General features: G+C 47.0%; 2 protein-coding genes across 2 annotated transcripts in view; one reads left to right on the forward strand and one right to left on the reverse strand.

The window, feature by feature from the left end:
* Positions 1 to 19848, reverse strand: part of LOC309808830 (forkhead-associated domain-containing protein 1-like) — a gene marked incomplete at both ends in the record, with an annotated part of 1104685 nt that overhangs the window by 929106 nt on the left and 155731 nt on the right. The window lies entirely within an intron of this gene.
* The window catches only part of LOC309808007 (forkhead-associated domain-containing protein 1-like), a gene marked incomplete at both ends in the record, with an annotated part of 79263 nt that overhangs the window by 22453 nt on the left and 36962 nt on the right, over positions 1 to 19848 (forward strand). Inside the window, one exon of the mRNA XM_082628016.1 lies at positions 13377 to 13647. Coding sequence (XP_082484142.1) covers positions 13377 to 13647 — 271 coding nt within the window. The remainder of the gene's footprint in view (positions 1 to 13376; positions 13648 to 19848) is intronic.

Raw genomic sequence — 19848 nt, forward strand, 5'->3', positions numbered from 1 at the left:
GCTGTGTCTGTGAATTGGACTATTCTAGGTTCCTCATATAAATGGAATCTTACATTGTTTGTCCTTTTGCGATCATCTTATTTCACTTAGTATGATATCCTCATGGTTCATTCCAGTTGAATATTTCATTGTATGGATTCACCACATTTTGTTTATCTGCTCATCCATCCATGGCCACTTGGGTTGCTTCCACCTTTTGGCCATTTTGAGTAAGTTTGTTATGAACACGGGTGTACAACTATGGAATGGGGACTTTATTTTAAAAGGTGCTTCTTATATAATTGTGGGAAACAGCGATGAAGACCTCTAACCTTGAGTAGATAAGACGGAAGAAGATGTTTTGTAAGAAGAGAAACCAGGAGAGCAGCAGGAGGAATCACTGACGTGAACAGCACTGTGCTAAGCAATTCGCCTGCTCTCCCTTATTTCACGCTCACAGCAACCTATGAGCTGGGTTCTCCCGTGATCCCCATTTGACAGACAAGGAATCCGAAACTCAGAGAGGTTAAGTAATCTCCCCAGGGCCACACAGCTAGTCAGTGCAAATTAAACACTATCCCCACTTGTGGAAAAAGGAGGGGAGAAAACCATTTAGCCTGATGCTAGCTGGAGCAGTAGCCTTGACTGGTTTTCACACTGAGGAAAGCATATTCTCAAGGTCACTCGAATATGCACGGATTTTTTCAATTCTTATTCCTACACGCACTTGCACCTTGCTTCATTCCTCGGTTGACTACAGGCAGCTGCACAAGTGTTCCCCTGGCCTGTGCCCAGGGCACTTTGCAGGACTCTCCACAGCCCCATCTTCTCAAAAGTGCTCTCTGTCGGGGCGTCCCCAGCTTGAGAAGCTTCCATCCATGACGCTCATATTCATGGAGGGGTCCTTTGCAGCATCCGTGTGAGGGCGGCCTGTGGACTGACTGACACCTTCCTACAAATTCCACTTCCTGATGACCCCAACCTGCTGGCTATTTAAAAGAAGAGAAAGGAAGAGGGGGGAAAGGGAGAGGTATTGAAGAGCATCTCTCATCAAATATTTTGAAGCCCAGTTTTTCTAAAAAATTCGTGGCCCTCTTGCTTCCGGCATATTCTTGTTTCCAATTGATTTTGGGGTTCCTGGTGAGGGCGCTGTGTTTCCTCCTTGGATGGAGTTTCCACGGAGGACTGCCCTGATATCATACAGATTAAGTATGATGAGAACTGTTCTTCTCCCGACAAAGAGTTCCCAAATGAAAGCATTTAGTTCAGGTGTTGTGGTGACCCTAACCAATAGAGGAGGGTGTGACAGCATTTTACTGGGGGATGGGGGTGAGGTGCGGGGCGCTTAGGAATCCAGATGTGTGTGCAGATGTCACAGTGGTTAGAGCACGTGCCCTGAGGTCAGGCTGACTCCAGCGCCGTCCCAGCCCTGCTCTTGACCGGCTTTTATACTGGACGTGCACAAATCATCTACCTCTCAGGGCCTCGGTCCCCACTCCTGTAACAATAGTTCCTACCACCTTGAGTGACTGTGGTATTAAGTGGGCAAAGTGCGTAAATTGCTTAGTCCAGCGTCTGGCACCTAATAAGCACATGATAACCCTCAGCTTTAGAGTCAAGCAAACCAGCATGGAGCAGCCAAGATGCCTCCTTTGTAAGTGTCCTTTTGGACAGGGAAACCTCCCAAGACCTGCCCCCGCTAGCAGATAAATACATTTGCAGATAAATTACCCTTAGAATAAAATACAAGATGGAAAAATATAAAGAAAAACTTTTGTTTGACAAAGTGCATTGGCAGCCAGGTTGTGCCTAGGACCATTCTTTTTTTTTTTTTTTTTTTTTTGCGGTCGCGGGCGTCTCACTGTTGTGGCCTCTCCCGTTGCAGAGCACAGGCTCTGCACGTGCAGGCTCAGCGGCCAGGGCTCACAGGTCCAGCCGCTCTGCGGCATGTGGGATCATCTGGGACTGGGGCACAAACCCGTGTCCCCTGCATCGGCAGGTGGACTCTCAACCACTGCGCCACCAGGGAAGCCCCCAGGACCATACTTTGTAAATTATAGCTCTCTCATCAAAGTATTACCTAGGGCTGCCATGTTGCACAACTCCAGGGTCACCATTCACAACGTAGTCCATGTGGATGGCGCCCACTGAAGTTGTGCAGGACATAACCCGCAGGGCCATCTGCAATGCCCTGAAGCAACCGTTGATTAATCCCATAGAGTCTTGGCACCAGGCGTGGGAAATTGAAGTCCCAGAGTCAGGTGTGCCGCCGTGTTGTGGGTTTTGTTGGTTGTTGCCTTTACTCGTGCTTTCTGAGCTCTGGGAAAGGAGGTGTGGAAACAAGCTGCGCTAGTCACAGTGGCGCCGTTCTTACAAGGCAGCTGAGTAAGGAAACCCACGTCACCCGTATGTATCAATCATGTCTTTCTCTGTTCTGAATTACGGCAAAACTGATGGAAATGGCCAGAATGAAAAAGGAAGCCAGGGGCCACAAATGACGTGCCGAGTTGTTCTATGAGGGGGTTGACAGCTCCTTGGCGGCAGCCCCCATCCCCATGACTGCCTGTGTCTGGCCTTCCCTGTAGCCTGCTCTGCCCTGTTCCCAGTCCAGCCAGGCTCTCCCACGTGGCTCCTGGATACTGTCTTCTGTCCCTGCAATGTCATGACGTCCTGTCTTGTGAGAAGAGCGCCCTCTGTCGGCCAATATTCCTTGCTGCTTTAATGGGGAAGCTCTGCAGAACACAATCGAGAAAGCAAGGGCTTTGGAGTTGGATGGACCCAAGTTGAAATGCCAGCTGCAACTGGCTTTACCTTTCTGAGCTTCAATTTCCAATTTCTGCCAAGGAGCTACTCATTAATCCCAGGTCCCCTTTCCCCCTTCAGTTGTTTTTATAGAGGTCCCTGGGACCACCCCTATCATGGCATAAACTGAGGCTCAGAGAGTTTCAGCGACTTCCCCAAGGTTAGGCATCAGTCCTATAGATCCAGAGCCAGGATTAAAAGCCAGCTCTCCTGAGTCTTTTGGAGGCTTTTCCTAATAGCACGAAGCATCGTGGGGCCGTGAGAGCCCAGGCAGGTCCTTCACTGCCCAGCGGTTAAGGAAGGTCTTGCAATTCCCAGTCCAACCTGTAATTTCACACGCTTACAGGGGATGATTCATTATGTGGGTAAAAACGAAAGCCACTGATAATAGAAGAAAATGCATTTTCAGTTACCTGGCTTCCTTGCTTGTTTGGCTCCACTAACTTTTTTTTTGGCTACACCAATGCAGAATCTTAGTTCCTCAACCGGGGATCAAACCTGCACCCCCTGCATTGGAAGCGTGGAGTCTTAACCACTGGACGGCCAGGGAAGTCCCTGGCTCCACTAACTTTTTTTCTTTAATTATTTTATTTATTTAATTTATTTATTTTTGGCTGCGTTGGGTCTTCGTTGATGCGCGCGGTCTTTCTCTAGTTGCGGCGAGCGGGGGCTACCCTTCGTTGCAGTGCTTGGTTTCTCATTGCGGTCGCTTCTCTTGTTGCGGAGCATGGGCTCTAGGTGCGTGGGCTTCAGTAGTTGTGGCACGCGGGCTCAGTAGTTGTGGCTCGCGGGCTCTAGAGCACAGGCTCAGTAGTTGTGGCCCATGGGCTTAGTTGCTCCGCGGCATGTGGGATCTTCCTGGACCAGGGCTCGAATCCCTGTCCCCTGCATTGGCAGGCGGATTCTTAACCACTGTGCGCCCAGGGAAGTCCACCCACTAACTCTTTACCAGGGATATTGCTGCCGTTCCTGGACAAATTCAGTTGCCCCCATTCTTCTTCTATTTTGACGATGGTGATCATACCTGATGGCTAATGTTTTATGCTCATTTATTATGGACCAGGAAGTGTTCCCAGCATGTCACGTGCACTATCTCACGCACTTCTCACAGACTAAGAAATGGCTGTTGGTATCCCTGTGTCTTACAGACAAGGCACAGAAATGACACACTCGTCAGGGTCCCAGAGACGGAGCAGAGCCGGGAGCTGGACCAGAGTCTGTGTGATGCCGGATCCCAAGGTCTTAACCCGGGGTCGGCACGTTATGGCCCAGGGCCAAGTGCGGGCCATCGGCTGTTTCTGTAAAGTTTCCTGGGAACACAGCCGTCCCATTCATTTCAGTATTGCCTGTGTTGTCGGCTACAATGGCAGAGTAAGCTGGACAGATCCTATGGCCCACAGGGCTGGAAGTGCTTACTGTCTGGCTCTACAGAAAACGTTCACCAGCCTCTGCTTGAAACACTATGCAGTACTGCCTCTTTCATTTGACTTGGTTTCTGAAAGAAGAACTTAAAATAGACGGGGGAGCTGGGGAGAAAGAACTCACTCAGATTGAGCCTTACTGTGTGCCAGGAAATGTGCTGGTTAATTGCTTAAGTTTACTGAGGAATAAGAAGAAACAGACAAGCTGGAAAAATAAATTTTGAACAGTCTTTTCAATACCTCTTTTAAAAAGAGCTGGAAATATGTGGTTCTAAGTATACATACACATAGATATGCATTTGCAAATATAGTAATAATATAATTACATTGACATGGATCTGATAAATATACTAGACATTAACATATTATATATACAACGGATGCATATTATAAATTTTACCTGTTTCTTCAACTGGAAAGTTTTCTTTTAAAACTGTGGAATGTTGGGAATTCCCTGGTGGTCCAGTGGTTAGGACTCAGTGCTCTCACTGCTGAGGACCTGGGTTCAGTTCCTGGTCAGGTAACTAAGATCCCACAAGTGCACAGCGAGTCCAAAAAACTAAATAAATGAAACTATGGAATGTCTTCCCTGAGTCACTTTTGAAGCAGAAATTTGGGGTTTGTAGTCTGAAGCCTGCTGTAGCTAGAGAACTATTTATCTATCAAAGTTTCTCTAAGCAGCGTTTTACTACTTGTCTTATGATTGGTTCCTTGGTCTTAAATCATTCTTCTCTGGAGATGCTGCTTTACTTTTATAAGTTGAAAGGTAAATTTGGTGCATGATGACAGTCTGGTGGGTTTTATTTGAGCATGTCATAACCTTTAAAACAACTTTCACTCTGAGTACATAGTGATGCTTATGCTAAAGTCTCAATAAGCATACTGTCCAGGAAATTTGATTGTTTGCAAGTGTCAGAAAACCCACTAAAACTAGCCTAGGCAAAAAAAAAAAAAAAAAGCTCATGGAACTGAAAAGGCCAAAAGCTGCAGCTAAGGCCCAGCTGGATCCAGGCGCCCAAATCATGGTCAGGAATCTGACTCCTTCTTCCCTGTTAGCTTCCCAATCTCAGACAGACTCTTGCCTCACCTGTAGGAAAGTGGCCAGCAGCAGCCCCAGCACCCTACAAAGTAGCAGTTCCAGGGAAAGAGCCAGCATCTTCATTGACAGTGGCTTGGATCACGTGGCTTCCCCTGAACCAATCACTGAGGCCAGGGGCCAGGAATGCTCTGATTGGCCAGGCCTGGGTTATGGTCTCACCCCTGGGGTGGAAGGGTCAGAGTTCTATGGACTCAGGATTGTCAGGGAAAGGGTGTCTTCCCTGCAAAAAAATTAAGGTGCCCATCCAGAAGATGGAAGAAATGGATGCGGGGGAGGCAAAAACAAAGAAGATGTCCATGACATTAGGAAGCATTCTTATTGCCTAAGTGGAGCCTTCCTAACGGGATTTGCCACCAGGGATCTGGGGGGAGGAAAATGATGAATAATCCACTTTTCCATTGGAAAAGTCCCAGGCCAGTCTCCAAGGAAGTAGAGTTGCTCATTTCTCTCCTGTGGTGAACAGGTGTGATGAGAAGCTCAGAGTCGGGGCCTTAGTTGTCCATCCCCAAGAAGGGTGGTGTTTCCATATTCCTGGGACCTCTGAATAGGGCCCGTTGTTGAGGAGGATGTGGCTTTACTGTACCGGGAGTTGAGAAGCCGGCAACTGAGTGAATGACCAGAGAGTATGGTGCCCTTCAGAACAAAGCCTCTTTCTGGTCAAGCTTTGTCATCTCCTACCTGACCTTGTAGGATTTCCTCTACCCTGTGCTCTTACAGGTCCCGTGGGGACTTACTTATGTGATGAGAACTCCTGAGGCTGGGTGTTTTATATCAAAGGCGATTTCCCGAGACCAGTGAAGTGGAGGGCACGGGGCAGCAGACAGCCTCAGGCTCGGCCTCCGCAGCAGAAACTCACACAAAAGGACCCCTGAGGCTGTGTTATCACCAGATGTCTACAGGCGATGCAGATGACATCGGGGGAGGTGGAGACGGGAGCGCGGGCTGAACCCTTAGCATCCTGCTGAGACAGAACCCGTACCCGGCCAGGAACCGGGCCGTGTCCTGCTTCCTCTGGCAGACCACACCCTTTGTTACCAAATCAGAACCACGTTGCTCCTTCTCTGAACTTAGTTGATGATCATTCATTCATTCATTCATTCATTCCGTCTCTCTATCTGGCAAGACCCAATTGAAGCAGGCCAAGTCTAGGGGTAGCAAAAGCTATTTGCAAAAATCCGGCTGCTTTCTCATTAGATTCTATTTCACATTTTATGGACTGACCAGGAAGCTGATTAGAACTTGAAAGGAAAGGAAAAACCGTAAGGTTGAAGATTTACAAGAAAATGGGAAAATTAGATGGGCCAGATCTCCTTTAACACAGCTGGGAAAAACCCAAACGAATGGCTTTTCTGAACAGCTCAAAGGGACTTAATTCTCTTAAGTTCCAAAACCTAAAAATAATGTATAACTTGGCGGTTCTGTGTTCTAAATGTATAACCCTGATTTCTCACACTGAAACCCCATACATGATTTACCCTTTTCTTGGGGACATAGAATTATTATCCGTCTCTGAGTTATGGTGACATCCCGGGACTTGTTGAGATAAAGGCCATTTGTCCTGGCACCATGTAGCCCCCTCTCCTGGCTTCTGAGTTCTACTGGCCATGTTTTCTAGTCTCCATTCTGTCTTTCCAGGTCCATGGCTCCTCCATGCTGCAGTCAGTGTGCCTGCTCGCCACCATCACCCCTACCCCCCAGGCCCTTCCATACTGTGGGAATTAAGCTCCACATCTATGTATGTTAAATTCTTCTGTAAGGAAGCCGGTCTCTTCTCCCTCCTTTATGTATTTACTCACTAATGTATCTATGTCAGTATGGATCCATGTATACTGATTTTACACTTTGAATTATAATCCAATACTCATTAACTTGTTCATCGCTCAAATTCTTCCAGCCTTGGCCACTGGGAGCTCTTTCAGATTGCTTGCTGTGTCCTTGAGCATCTCCCCACCTTTTCGTTTTGGGCACTTCCTTACTCTCTGCTGTTACAAGATGCGCCAGGCTTAGCATGTGTTTTCCCCATCCCAGCCCCAGAATCAAAGTGCTTTTTATTTACACTCCATTTGCCAACTGTTCAGCTCAGTCAGCGAACACCTACCATGAGTAGCAGGCACTCTGCTGGGTGCCAGCACAGCCAGCAATTGGCTGGTAAATATTTAATGACCAGCTCTCTGGAAAAAGTAAAGTACATGGATGCATAGCATAAGGTTTACTGATATAAAGAATGTGTAGCACAGTCTATCCATGTAACAAAATATACAGTACTCTTTCTTGTAAATTCTATATAGCCAGCTAAGTCTCACAGCATGCTTTCATTGACTTTAGGTGAACTCTTGTATCCATAGCCAATTTCTCATTGCAGTTGACGAATGAGAGAGTTCCCAACCTGAGCACTCGTGGGTATTTTTGGATATTTTGGATTTATGAATAATACAAGTGAAAAAAGAAAGACGTTAGAACTTCACATGTTCATCAGTGACATGAGTGACTTTGTTGCTGCATCAGATAATAATTTTTAAATACTGGAAGAACGTTTCCCCAATTTTTTGCTCTATTCATAACATAACGGCTAAGACACAACGTGCTTTTGTATAATCTGCATTGTTAACATTTTCTCCATTACCGTCTTAAGTCTAGGCAATCAACAAAACAAACAAACAAACAAAATCAAGCTCTACATGAACCACCATTATTAAACCTATTTATAAAACTTTTTAAAAACCAAGCCCTCATTTATAACATTTCCTGATTTCTATGGTGTAATACGCACTCCACGGTCAATTTCCAGCTCCCAATGACACATCCCTGAATACAGAGAAGGAAAGAGAGGTGTGGTAACACATTACTATGTAACATTTCCAACAGAAACATATAGTAGAGTGAAATAACCTCAAGAGCATAGGTAATAATAAACTAGAGTAAAATAATTAGGAAGGGGTGACTTTTAAGTTTGTATACCAATTGTTTCTGATATAATTTAATGGTAAATTTATGAAGTTAATTCTTATTAATGGCTGTGTTTATCAACCAGTTGGCAAAATTCCTGGACATTTAACAATCAGTTCTCGTGGGTGGGTACCAGCTGGCCCCAGCACTCCTCTGGTACAGCAGTGAACATACCGCAGGTCTTCCCGGATGGAGGCTGGGGTCCTCTGAGCTGCTTCCAGGGCGTGGCATGTACCAGATGAATAACACTTCCATAAGACAGTTGTCAGTGTTCCTAGAAAATCCCATTTCTAAGTAGCCCATGTGATGTCTTGTGTTTTTTCACACCATCTAATGTTCATTTCCTTCTTTTAACTTGGAAAATATCCTATCATTCACTAACCAATCGTCTAAGATCCGTTTGTGAGTATGGAAAGCAGGTAATAAATCATGACTTCGAGTAACCTAGAAGTCCTAAGAGCACAGGTATTGGAGTCAAATTGTGTCACCACTTCCTGGCCGTGAGACGTTGGGCAAGTCATTTAACCTCTCTGAGCTTCAGTTTCTTAATCCACACAATGAGGGGTAAAATGCCTCCTGCAAGATTATTCTGGAGATCAGATGAGACCACATGCATTAAGTGCCCAGCACAGTCTGTGGCACATCTGTGGCTTCTCTACACAGTGGCTCATAGTCGTTGTATTGTCGACAATTACTTACAAATGGCAGAGCACATAGCAAGCTCTCCAAGGGCAAGGTCTAAGTTTCCACCTTCTCTGCAGGCTCCAGGGCTTCCTGGCAGAATTCATGTGTACTGTAGGCACTCGATGTGCAAACTACTTCGAATGTTTTTTAGTGTTTCCCGTTCAACTTATACTCTTTACAGGGTTAGAAGCAGATATTGGGGAAATAACACAGAGAACAAATAGATAATTTGAAAAAAAATGGATAGTGATTTCTTGAGTAAATCATTGACCTGTGTTTATTAAAGCTAATATAAATTCAGCCGTGGATGTGGTCATGGTTAATCCAGGTGGTTGACAACCTGCTTTTTTTTTTTTTTCGGTACACGGGCCTCTCACTGTTGTGGCCTCTCCCGTTGCGGAGCACAGGCTCCAGACGCGCAGGTTCAGTGGCCATGTCTCACGGGCCTAGCCGCTCTGTGGCATGTGGGATCTTCCCGGACCGGGGCACGAACCCGTGTTCTCTACATCGGCAGGCGGACTCTCAACCACTGCACCACCAGGGAAGCCCCAACCTGCTATTTTAAAGGTAGTATGGAAAAGAAATCAGGAGTATCACATATGCTACCTCAAAAACAAAACAAAAAACCCAACCATGGCAACATACCATATGGTCAGAGAACAGACACAAAGAAAGAGAAAAGGCATTAGCGTGTATTTTTAAACTAAAGTTTCTAAAAACAGACTTGAAGACTTCCCTGGTGACACAGTGGATAAGAATCCACCTGCCAGTGCAGGGGACACAGGTTCGAGCCCTGGTCTGGGAAGATCCCATATGTCGTGGAGGAACTAAGCCCATGCGCCACAACTACTGAGCCTGCGCTCTAGAGCCCACGTGCCACAACTGCTGAGCCCATGTGCCCCAGCTACTGCAGCCCATGCGCCTAGAGCCCACACTCCGAAACAAGAGAAGCCACCACAAGGAGAAGCCTGCGCACCACAACAAGAGTAGCCCCCCGCTCGCCGCAACTAAAGAAAGCCTGCACGTAGCAACGAAAACCCAACACAGACAAAAATAAATAGAATTAAATCTAAAATAAATAAATAATAAAAACAAACTTGTTGATAACTGACCTTGACCCCATGCTTCCTGTACAGCCCAGAGCTAGCTTTTAATGTGAGTCTTCTTCTTATGTTTGCTTTTCTCCCTGCCTGTATCGTTGTAGTTGCCAGCAGCAATTTCTGAGAAAACCTTGACCTTCCCTTTGATAAAGCAAGCCGGGAAACTAGAGAAAACCAACTTTAACCATCCAACTAAAGCTACCCTCAACCAACATGCTTCAGAGAAAAAAAAAAAAAAAAACCTTTATTTTTAAATTTTTAAACCCGACGAGCTAGGAGTCTCTGCTGCGTTTATACATCTTTGGCTCCTTCCCACTAGGGGCCCTATCGTTCGGGCTCTGTGTGCTGCAAGCAACAGAAACCAGCTCTAGCCAGCCTCAGGGATGGAGCACTTCAGGGTAGCACCCCAGCCAGTGCTCAAAACCAGCTTCCTTATTTTCCCCACCATGTTCACAGCAGCATAGTTATAATAGCCATGAGGTAGAAACCACCCAAGTGCCCATGACGCTTAATGGATAAACAAAATACACTCTAAACTGTATGGTGGAATATTATTTAGCCTTAAAAATGAAGGAAGGGCTTCCCTGGTGGCGCAGTGGTTGAGAGTCCGCCTGCCGATGCAGGGGACACGGGTTCATGCCCCAGTCCGGGAGGATCCCGCATGCCGCGGAGCGGCCGGGCCCGTGAGCCATGGCCGCTGAGCCTGCGCGTCCGGAGCCTGTGCTCCACAACGAGAGAGGCCACAGCAGTGAGAGGCCCGCCTACCACACACACAAAAAAATAATAAAATAAAAGAAGGAAATTCTGACATGTTACAACATGGATGAACCTTGAGGGCATTATGCTAAGTGAAATACGCCAGTCACAAAAAGACAGGTACCATGTGATTTCACTTATTTGAGGTACTTGGTACTTAGAGTAGTCCAATTCATAGAGACAGAATGTTGGTCACCACGGGCTGGGTGGCGGAGGGAATGGGGAGTTGTTGTCTAATGGTTAATAGAGTTTACGTTTTGCAAGACGAAAAAGTTCTGGAGATCCATCTCACAGAAATGTGACTATACTTAACACCACTGAACTGTATACTTTAAAATGGCTAAGATGATAAATTTTATGTTGCAGGTTATTTACCACAATCTGAAAAATAAATAAACAGCTTCCCTCTCTCCATGTCTGGGCTCCACTCCCTCATGCTGGCTGCATTCTGAAGTCCCACCAGGTCACTCCAGATCCTGGTGTCCAGCCAAGTCTTCTTGGTTCTCCTTGGCTCTGATTGGATCACTTGCCCCACCACTGAACCAATCAGTATGTCCAGGGAGTGTGATTGGTTGATTGCTTAGCCCCACCCACAGCAATGGGCCGACAGATTGGGAGGGAGATTCCTGGAATTTCCAGAAGAGCCAGGTGGGTTGCGGCCTGTCCACTACGGCAGTGGATCACTTGAGGCATGAGATATGAGCACTCCCTTCAGCACCCTGGCAGTTAGTGGGCAGTGAGGCACATCTACCTGAGCATCCCAGCACAAAAGGGAATTCCTCCACACTACCCGTGGTCTCTCGATTTGTTTTCTCTCAGGCGGGGGTAAAACATATTCAAATTTCCCCCTTCCCACCTTCAGCCCTTTCATTCGATAAATCTTTATTAAATCGATGAGGAAAGGTTGTAGGAATGATTGAGGCAAGACAGCCCCAGAGGAGAGGACGGGAAGGGATCGGATGGATGGAGAAGTGAGTGCAAGGCAGGAGCAGGACACCTCAGCTTCTGAAAGGAGAGAAAGGAAGAAAGCTTAGGTGGAGACCGAGGTGCCCACAGTGGAGAGAAATTCGAATCTTCACATAAGGTAACAGAGTTCTGGAACACTGCCAAGTCCGTTCCTGAGACAGGTTTCAACGGGGCCAGTGTCATCATAAATGCTGGGCAGGTGTCGCCAGGCAATTGGAGTTTGATTTTCCCGAACAGTGTTCTCCCTGACTCCAAAAAAGTCTTCAGGGGAATTCACCGGATTCTTGACTTGGCTGGGAAAGACTGTAGCTAAAAGACTGGTTTGGGAACCTGAGTGAGTGGAGAACCTTCCTCTTGAATACAATCCAGCTGGAGCTATAGGAAGTTCTGTCTGCCAGTGCTCCTATTTCGGAAGCATTCTGTCCTGTTTCTCATTATGTGTCTGCAGTCTGCAGAAAGAGAAACGTGACCGCCACAGGCGGCAAACCTTTGAACTTAGCTTCTTCCTTGAAAAGTGTGTTTTTTTCTGCCAAGAGACTGGGGGCGGGGCAGAGAAGGGAGAGAGAGACAGAGAGGGAAAGAGCTTTCCAGAACCCCAGTCCCACCACCCTCTCCACCACCACCTGAGCTTGGTGAAGTCCTTAACCTCTCCAAGCCTCATTTGTAAGCTAGGAATAAGGAGAGCTCCTCCCCTTCAGGGCTATCGCGAGAAATCGGTGAGTAATTACAGTAAATGGTAGCATTCACGATGTCACGGTTTAACCACTAGGCTCGGGGAGGGACGGCCACAACAGCATTAACCAAGACAAAGCCAGGTGTCAGCACCTCTCAGCATTTGCTTCTCCCGGTGTAGATGGATTTTGATGTGCTCTCTAATGAAAGTAGCTACAGACATCTTCCGCCGGGTCAGATGAAAAAAGGTTCCCTCGATAGATATTTATGGAGCGTCTGCCAAGAATCAGATGTGGCAGATGTTGAGGATCACAGGCTAATGAGCCAGCTGGGTTTCGAGCCAGTTGGGGTGCCTGCCACCCCAGAGCTCTCGGCTTCGGGGAGCAGGTGGAATGGGAGTGCGAGGGAGACACACAGTGTGAATGTGTGTGTCCTGGAGAGCTGGGCTTGAATCTTGGAGATGTGTTCATTCATTCTTTCAACCAGTATTTAAGGACCTACTGTGTATGTGCCAAGGGTTTATTCTAGGAGCTGAGGATACGGTGCTGAGCAAGGTAGACAAAAAGCTGTCAGCCTCTCAGAGCTCAGAGGTGGCATTGTACCAGCTCAGACGCTCACTGCCAAATCTGTGGTCCTGGGAAAGTCACTAGGTCTTGCTCAGCCTCGGGCTCATCACAGAGCATCAGGGGTATTAAATGAGGTAATGCATGTGAATCTCTTGACTGGGTGCCTGGCACGAAGGCTGCACCCAATAAATGGTGGTGTGATAGTGTGCAAGGTGACCCATGGTGGGGACCGCCATCCCAAATTTGGGGAGAGTGTGGGAGGGATTCTTGGGAGAAGTGACTTATACGCCGAAATCTAGGGCAGCAATTATGTCGCCGGGACAGAAAGGTGAAGACCACCCCAGCTGCTCGTAACCTCCCCTGACCCTCTTGTCTGCCCCTGCAGGTCTCCTTCCCATGGGTGAGGGGCCCAGCACCTTGGCCAAGGCCACAGCCACCTTGGGCCACCCAGCAACTGAACCAGTCACCCTCACCAACACAGACCCCCTTCTACTCGGGCATCTGGACAGCGCCAGTGCAGAGGAGCTGGTCGCAGGGGTCCCCCGAGCCCCCCATGGTCCCACCAGCCTCCCACAGGCGGCCCGTGAGTGCCAGCGAGAAGATGTTCTCCTTCAAGGTGGACAGAGCCGCCCACAGCGTTCCCATCATCAGGCAAGGTACTCATGGGCGCTTCCTTGGCGGCTTAGGGGAGGGGCTTTTGCTAGGAGGATGGGTCTCAGTTTCTGCTTTCCCCTTTTTTTAAAAATTTTTATTGAGGTGCAGTTGATTTATAGTGTTGTGTTAGTTTCAGGTATGCAGCACACTGAATCTGTTCAACATATACATGTATCCACTCTTTTTTAGATTCTTTTCCCATATAGACCATTACAGAGTATTGAGGAGAGTTCCCTGTGCTATCCAGTAGGTCCTTCTTAGTTATCTCTTTTATGTATAGTATTGTGTATGTCAATCCCTCTCTTCCAATTTATCCCTCCCACCACTTATTCCCGGTAACCATAAGTTTATTTTCTACATCTGTAACTCTATCTCTGTTTTGTAGATAAGTTCATTTGTACCTTTTTTTAGATTGCACATATAAGCAATATGGTATGATATTTGTCTTTCTCTGGCTTTTGCTTATGTTCTCTGGTTCTGAAGTAGAACATAATCAAATGTGAAAAAATTGGGATAAGCAGAAAGTTAGAAAACAGTAAAAGATAAGCTGTCACCCTTATCACCAGAATTCTCCCTGTTGACTTTTTGGTACAAACTCCTCCAAGACTGTGCTCTGCCCATCTGCACACGTCAGTACCTCTGTGGTGAGTGTGTGTGTGTGTGTGTGTTTGTACATATATATGAATATATATGAATGTGTATCAGAATCTAAATTTATATACTTCGACTCAGATGTACAGACATATTGGTAACTGAAATCCCTCTTGCCTTAGGAGGTTTTTAAATATTTTATTACCATTTTACAGGTAAGAGGAGACTGAGGCTTATGGAGAAAATTACTTCTCCAGAGGTTATGTATTCAATCTAATCTAAAATAACGCTTTTCAGTCAAATTTAAGGCTGGTTATCTCAGTGACTGTCACTCACAGCCTGGTCACTTTGGGGACACACAGCCATCAGGGTTTCCTTCTCCCCCCCTCCCCCCCAGAAGGCCTCATGGCACTTGGGGAGGAGACTTCCTGTCTGTCACCATCCTCTTGGCCTTGCCAGGCTTACTGGCAGAGTAGCTGGCTCGACTTAGTCCCTGGCATGATTCCCAGGTTTCTTCTGTGGCCACTGGTGTGAAGGTCCCATTCTCTGTTTTCCGTGTCCCAGCCCCAGACCCCTCTGAGTCCCCAGGTCTCTCGATGCCTCCACACCCTTCCCTGGTCTCACTCAGGACCACTCACCTAGTCACTTCCCTCAGCCATTCAAATAATAGTTATTATTCTGAAATAAACAGACTAAGGAGCAAATGAAAGGTATCTCTGCAGTTTACATCATCATCATCATCATCTAAGGAACGCTCATGTACCAACCACCCAAGTTAAGAAATTACTCAGCCATTTCCCCCCAGCATTTTTTTTAATTTAATTTTATTTATTTCTTTATTTATGGCTGTGTTGGGTCTTCACTTCTGTGCGAGGGCTTTCTCCAGCTGCGGCGAGCAGGGGCCACTCTTCATCGCGGTGCGCGGGCCTCTAACCATCGCGGCCTCTCTTGTTGCGGAGCACAAGTTCCAGCCGCGCAGGCTCAGTAGTCGTGGCTCACGGGTCCAGCTGCTCCGTGGCATGTGGGATCTTCCCAGACCAGGGTTCGAACCCGTGTCCCCTGCATTGGCAGGCAGACTCTCAACCACTGCGCCACCAGGGAAGCCCCCACCCCAGCATTTTAATGTGAAAACGTTCAAACATACAGCAAAGCAAAAATAATTTTACAGAGACAGCTCTCCTCCTAATTCTACCGCTAACACTTTGCTGTACTCTTTATTACATTTCTGTCTACCCATCCTTCTTGTCCTGCATTAATCCATCTTATTTTTTGGATGCATTTCAAAATAAATAGCACACATCTGTAGTCCTCCCCCTAAATGTTTTAGCACATATACCATTAACTAGAACTCAACATGTTTTGTCTCCTTCATGTAAAATGAACACAGAATGTGTATTAGTTATCATGATTGCATAACGAATTCTCCCCAAACGTAGCAGCCTAAAGCAAAATCAAACATGTGTTATCATCTATACGGTTTCTGTGGGGTCAGGAATTTGGCAGCAGCTTAGCAGGACGGCTGTGGCTCAGGGTCCCTCGTAAGGCTGCAGTCATCTGAAGGCTTGACCTGGGCCAGAGGATCCACTTGGAACACGGCTGCTCACATGGGTGTCAGCAGGAGGCCCCTGTTCCTCACCACATGGGCCTCCCCAGAGAGTGGCTCGAGCATTCTCATGACACGGCAGCTGCTCCTCCTGAGCAAGTGATCCTGGAGGACAAGATGGAAATGGCAACATCTCTTGTGACTAAGCCTCAGAAGTCATGCTCTGTCATTGTTGCAATATCCTGCTGGTTACCCAGGGCGTCACCCTCCAGTGTGGGAGAAGACTACACACGGGCCTGAAGACCAGGAGGCGGGGATTATCAGCAGTCATCTTGGAGGCCGGCTACCACAGCCTGCCCTCGGGTCCTCAATGATTCACACTCCTCCTCCTCTCTCCCGAGGCCCCCCAAAATCTCACCCCAGTAACAGCATCGGCTCAAATTCCAGAATCTCGTCTAAATCAAGTCCAGGTACAGATGGGGCTCATGGGTGTAGTACGTTACGTTCAGCTCATCAAGTACTACTTCCAGAAATCTGAAGACCTCTGAACAAAGGGTCTGTCCCTCACACACCCAGCACATATTGGTGGGACAGACATAGCATCACTGCTACATACACTCCTCTTGTTCCAAAAGAAGAAAAACAGGAAACACACAGGAGTCCCTGGCCCAAAGCAGTTCTGAAGTCCAGCTGGGAAAATATCGGCAGTTCCTTGACTGGGCTTCAGTCCAACTCTTGCCCAGAAATGACTTTCCAGGGCTCTTGGCTCTGCCCCTGGTCCGTGAGTTCCGCCTTCTGAGTCGTCCTCCCTTTCCTATGAAAGGTGTCCCATGGATGTGGCTGCATAGTTTTATAGCCTGCTTCCTGCCTGTAGAAGCTTGGGGGTCCAGACGCTTCTTTGACTTTTGTGGGTCTCTGTCAGTCTGAGTTGGCAGTGCTTCTTATTGGGGTTCATCCTATCAGGCAAAACCCACGCCCACAGACTTTTTTGTCACAAGCCCTTCCACCATGGGCTTCTGCAAAGACTGACAAAGGACAGAAGCTTCTTAGAAGCCCAGTTCTTTGACCGAAGGGTTCTCTTGGACACTGCCCTGGATCTGTATTCTTAACAAAGGATTTTACAACCACACCCTCAGCTTCTTCTCTGGACTGTGTTTTCTTGAGAGTGCCCTTGATTTGATCTTTGCCCAGAACCTGTTTCTTACATTTCATTTGCCACCTGGAGAGGCAGGGAATTTTCAAGCCCAGAACATTGCCCTGATTTAACAGCCCTTCCTTTAACTGTCTCTCCCCCTCACATTTCACTATAAGTAGCAAGAAGTAACCAGGCAGCACCTTCCAAGACTCTGTCTGGGACTCTCTTTAGCTTGACCACTTAGCCTCATCACAAACATTTTCTACCTTCCTCATGACCACAGGCAACGTGTTAGGAAACCTTCTGCCACCACCTAACAAGGATCCCTTAACCCCAGTAACATTTTCCTCACTTTCCTGGAACCCTTCCCTCACTGCCTCCTCAAAGGCCATTGGGCTTCTACTAAGACTATTCACGCTTTCTCAAAGACTCTTGGCCAAAGTCCTCCAGCTTCTGGCCACTGTTCCATCCCAAACCACTCCACATTTTAGGGTTTTTGTTAAATTTTGCACCACTCCTGGTGCCCAAACCTGTATTTGCTACTTATTGTTGCATAACAAATTACTGCAGGATGTAATGGCCTAAAACAACAGTAAACATTTATTATCTCATAGCTTCTCTGAGGCAGGAAGTTGGGAATGGCTTAGCTGGGGGATTCTTGCTCAGGCTTGTCCATGAGGTGGCAGTAATGGTGGTGGCTGGGCTGTGGTCCTCTGGGGGCTTGTCTGGGGCTGGAGGACCCACCTCCAGGATGGGTCACTCCCATGGCTTTTGGTAAGAGGCCTCAGTTCTTCACTAAGTGCACCTCTCCATACGTTGCTTGAGCATCCTCAAGCTGCCAGCTCCTCCAGACAAGTGGTCCTAGCGAGTGAGGCAGAAGCTGCAATGTCTTTTATGATCTAACCTCAGGAATCAAACTGTGTCATTTCTGCAATATCCTTGGTTCCATAGAGAAGCTTTGTTACGGACTGAATTGCATTCCCCCAAAATGCATATGCTGAGGCCTCAATCCCAATATCGCAGAATGTGACCATATTTGGAGATAGTGTATTGAAATAGATGAGTAAGTTCAAATGAGATGATTGGGTGGGCCCTAATCCAAGGGCTGGTGTCCTTGTAAGAAGAGAGAGAGAGACGCCAGGGATGCACGTGCACAGAGAAAAGGGCATGTGAGGACACAGCAGGAAGGTGGCCGTCTGCAAGCCAAGGAGAGAGGCCTAACCCTGCCCACACCTTGATCTTGGACTTCCAGCCTCCAGAACTGTGAGAAAATGAATTTCTTTTGTTAAGACCTCCTGTGGTGTTTTGTTATGGCAGCCCCAGCTAACTAATATAAAGTCCATCCAGTATTGGAGAGGATGATGCAAGGGTCTGAATACCAGGAGACAAGAATCAGTGGGGCCATCTTGGAGACTGCCTACCACACCCTGAAAGGTGTAGATCTTGAATGTGCTCACTGAGTTTTGCCAGTCGTGCACAACTATGTAACCCAAATTCCTATCAAGATATAGAACATTACCATCACCCCAGAAAGTTCCCTCATGTCCCTGCCCAGTCAATTCCCAGCCCCAGGCCCCAGAGGCACCCACTCTTCTGAATTCTTTTCCCGCCATGGATTAGATATTCCTGTTCTAGAATCTCAAGTACACAGAACCATGTAGTACATGTTCCTTTGTGGAAGGCTTTTTTCACTCAGCATAGTATTTCTGAGATTCATTCATTTTGTTGTATGGATCATGTTCTGTTTTATGAACATATATACAGGGTTTTGGGGGTTGTTTTTTTAATGCATCCTTTGGACACATGGCACATGGGCTGTTTCATCTCTTTTTTTTACTCCGCCATTTAAATTTTTCCACTGTAATCACCGGTTTCTCCAGTGCCATGCTGAACTTGGGGCTTCTCTGAAGGACTTGGATTCCCCCTGGAGAAATGAAGGATGAGTCGTATGGCTTAGAGTCACTCACTTCTACCTGGGCTCTATCTCCTCAGCCTCTCAGCCAGGTCTCATGTTTCCAAACGTTTGCCCTCGTTCCCCTGACACTCTCGCCATCCTCAGAAAAGGACTTTCATCTTCCCGTGTCATGGGGAGTTCCTTTCTGTCTGGGCCTCTCTACTGCACGCTTTAGAGAAAACTCTGTGCTCCAGTCCTCCATGCTGTCTCTTGACAGAAAACACCTCTTTTTAAGGGTTCCAAGAAAGCTCTTTCCTCTCTTAGCAAAGCTGGGCTCTTCCAATTAAATTGGTTTACTGTTAGACTGTCACCTTGCTTTAGACTTGAAAAATTCTATTTGAAAACCCAAAGCCAAGGATTTATTTTCTGCAGATCAGGTCAGGGTTTCTCAATCTTGGCACAGTGACAGGTGGGTCGCATAACTCCTTGTTGAAGGATCTGTCCTGTCCACTGTAGAGTGTTTAGCAGCATCCCTGACTCCTACCCACCAGAGATACCAGTAGCAACACCACCACCACCACCCCTAACTGTGGTTCTCAAAAATGTCTCCAGACGTTGTCAAAAATGAAAACGTCATTTTGCCTGGGGGAAACTCACCCTGTTCTAGTTAATACTCATCCTTCCTGTACCACAAGGCAATAAAACGTCAGCTCCAAGGCCAAATCTTAATGGCAAGAGCTCATGGGAGGTGGGGAAGAATTACTGAGAAAAGAAAATATGTGGAGTGACTTATTAAAATAGCATCTTGATTCATATATATATATATTTTTTTCCCAATAATGGGATCATATGAACCTAACATAGGTAACCTTCTTTTTTTTTCTTTTTTTGGCCGTGCCGCTCAGCTTGCAGGATCTTTGTTCCCCAGCCAGGGATGGAACCTGTGCCCCCTGCAGTGGAAGCACAGAATCCTAATCACTGGACTGCCAAGGAATTCCCTACCTGATTTTTAAAATTCAATAATATGTCATAAACATCTT

The sequence above is a fragment of the Mesoplodon mirus genome, assembly GCF_964341445.2.
Source record: "Mesoplodon mirus genome assembly, chromosome: 7".
NCBI classification, from domain to species: Eukaryota; Metazoa; Chordata; class Mammalia; order Artiodactyla; family Ziphiidae; genus Mesoplodon; species Mesoplodon mirus.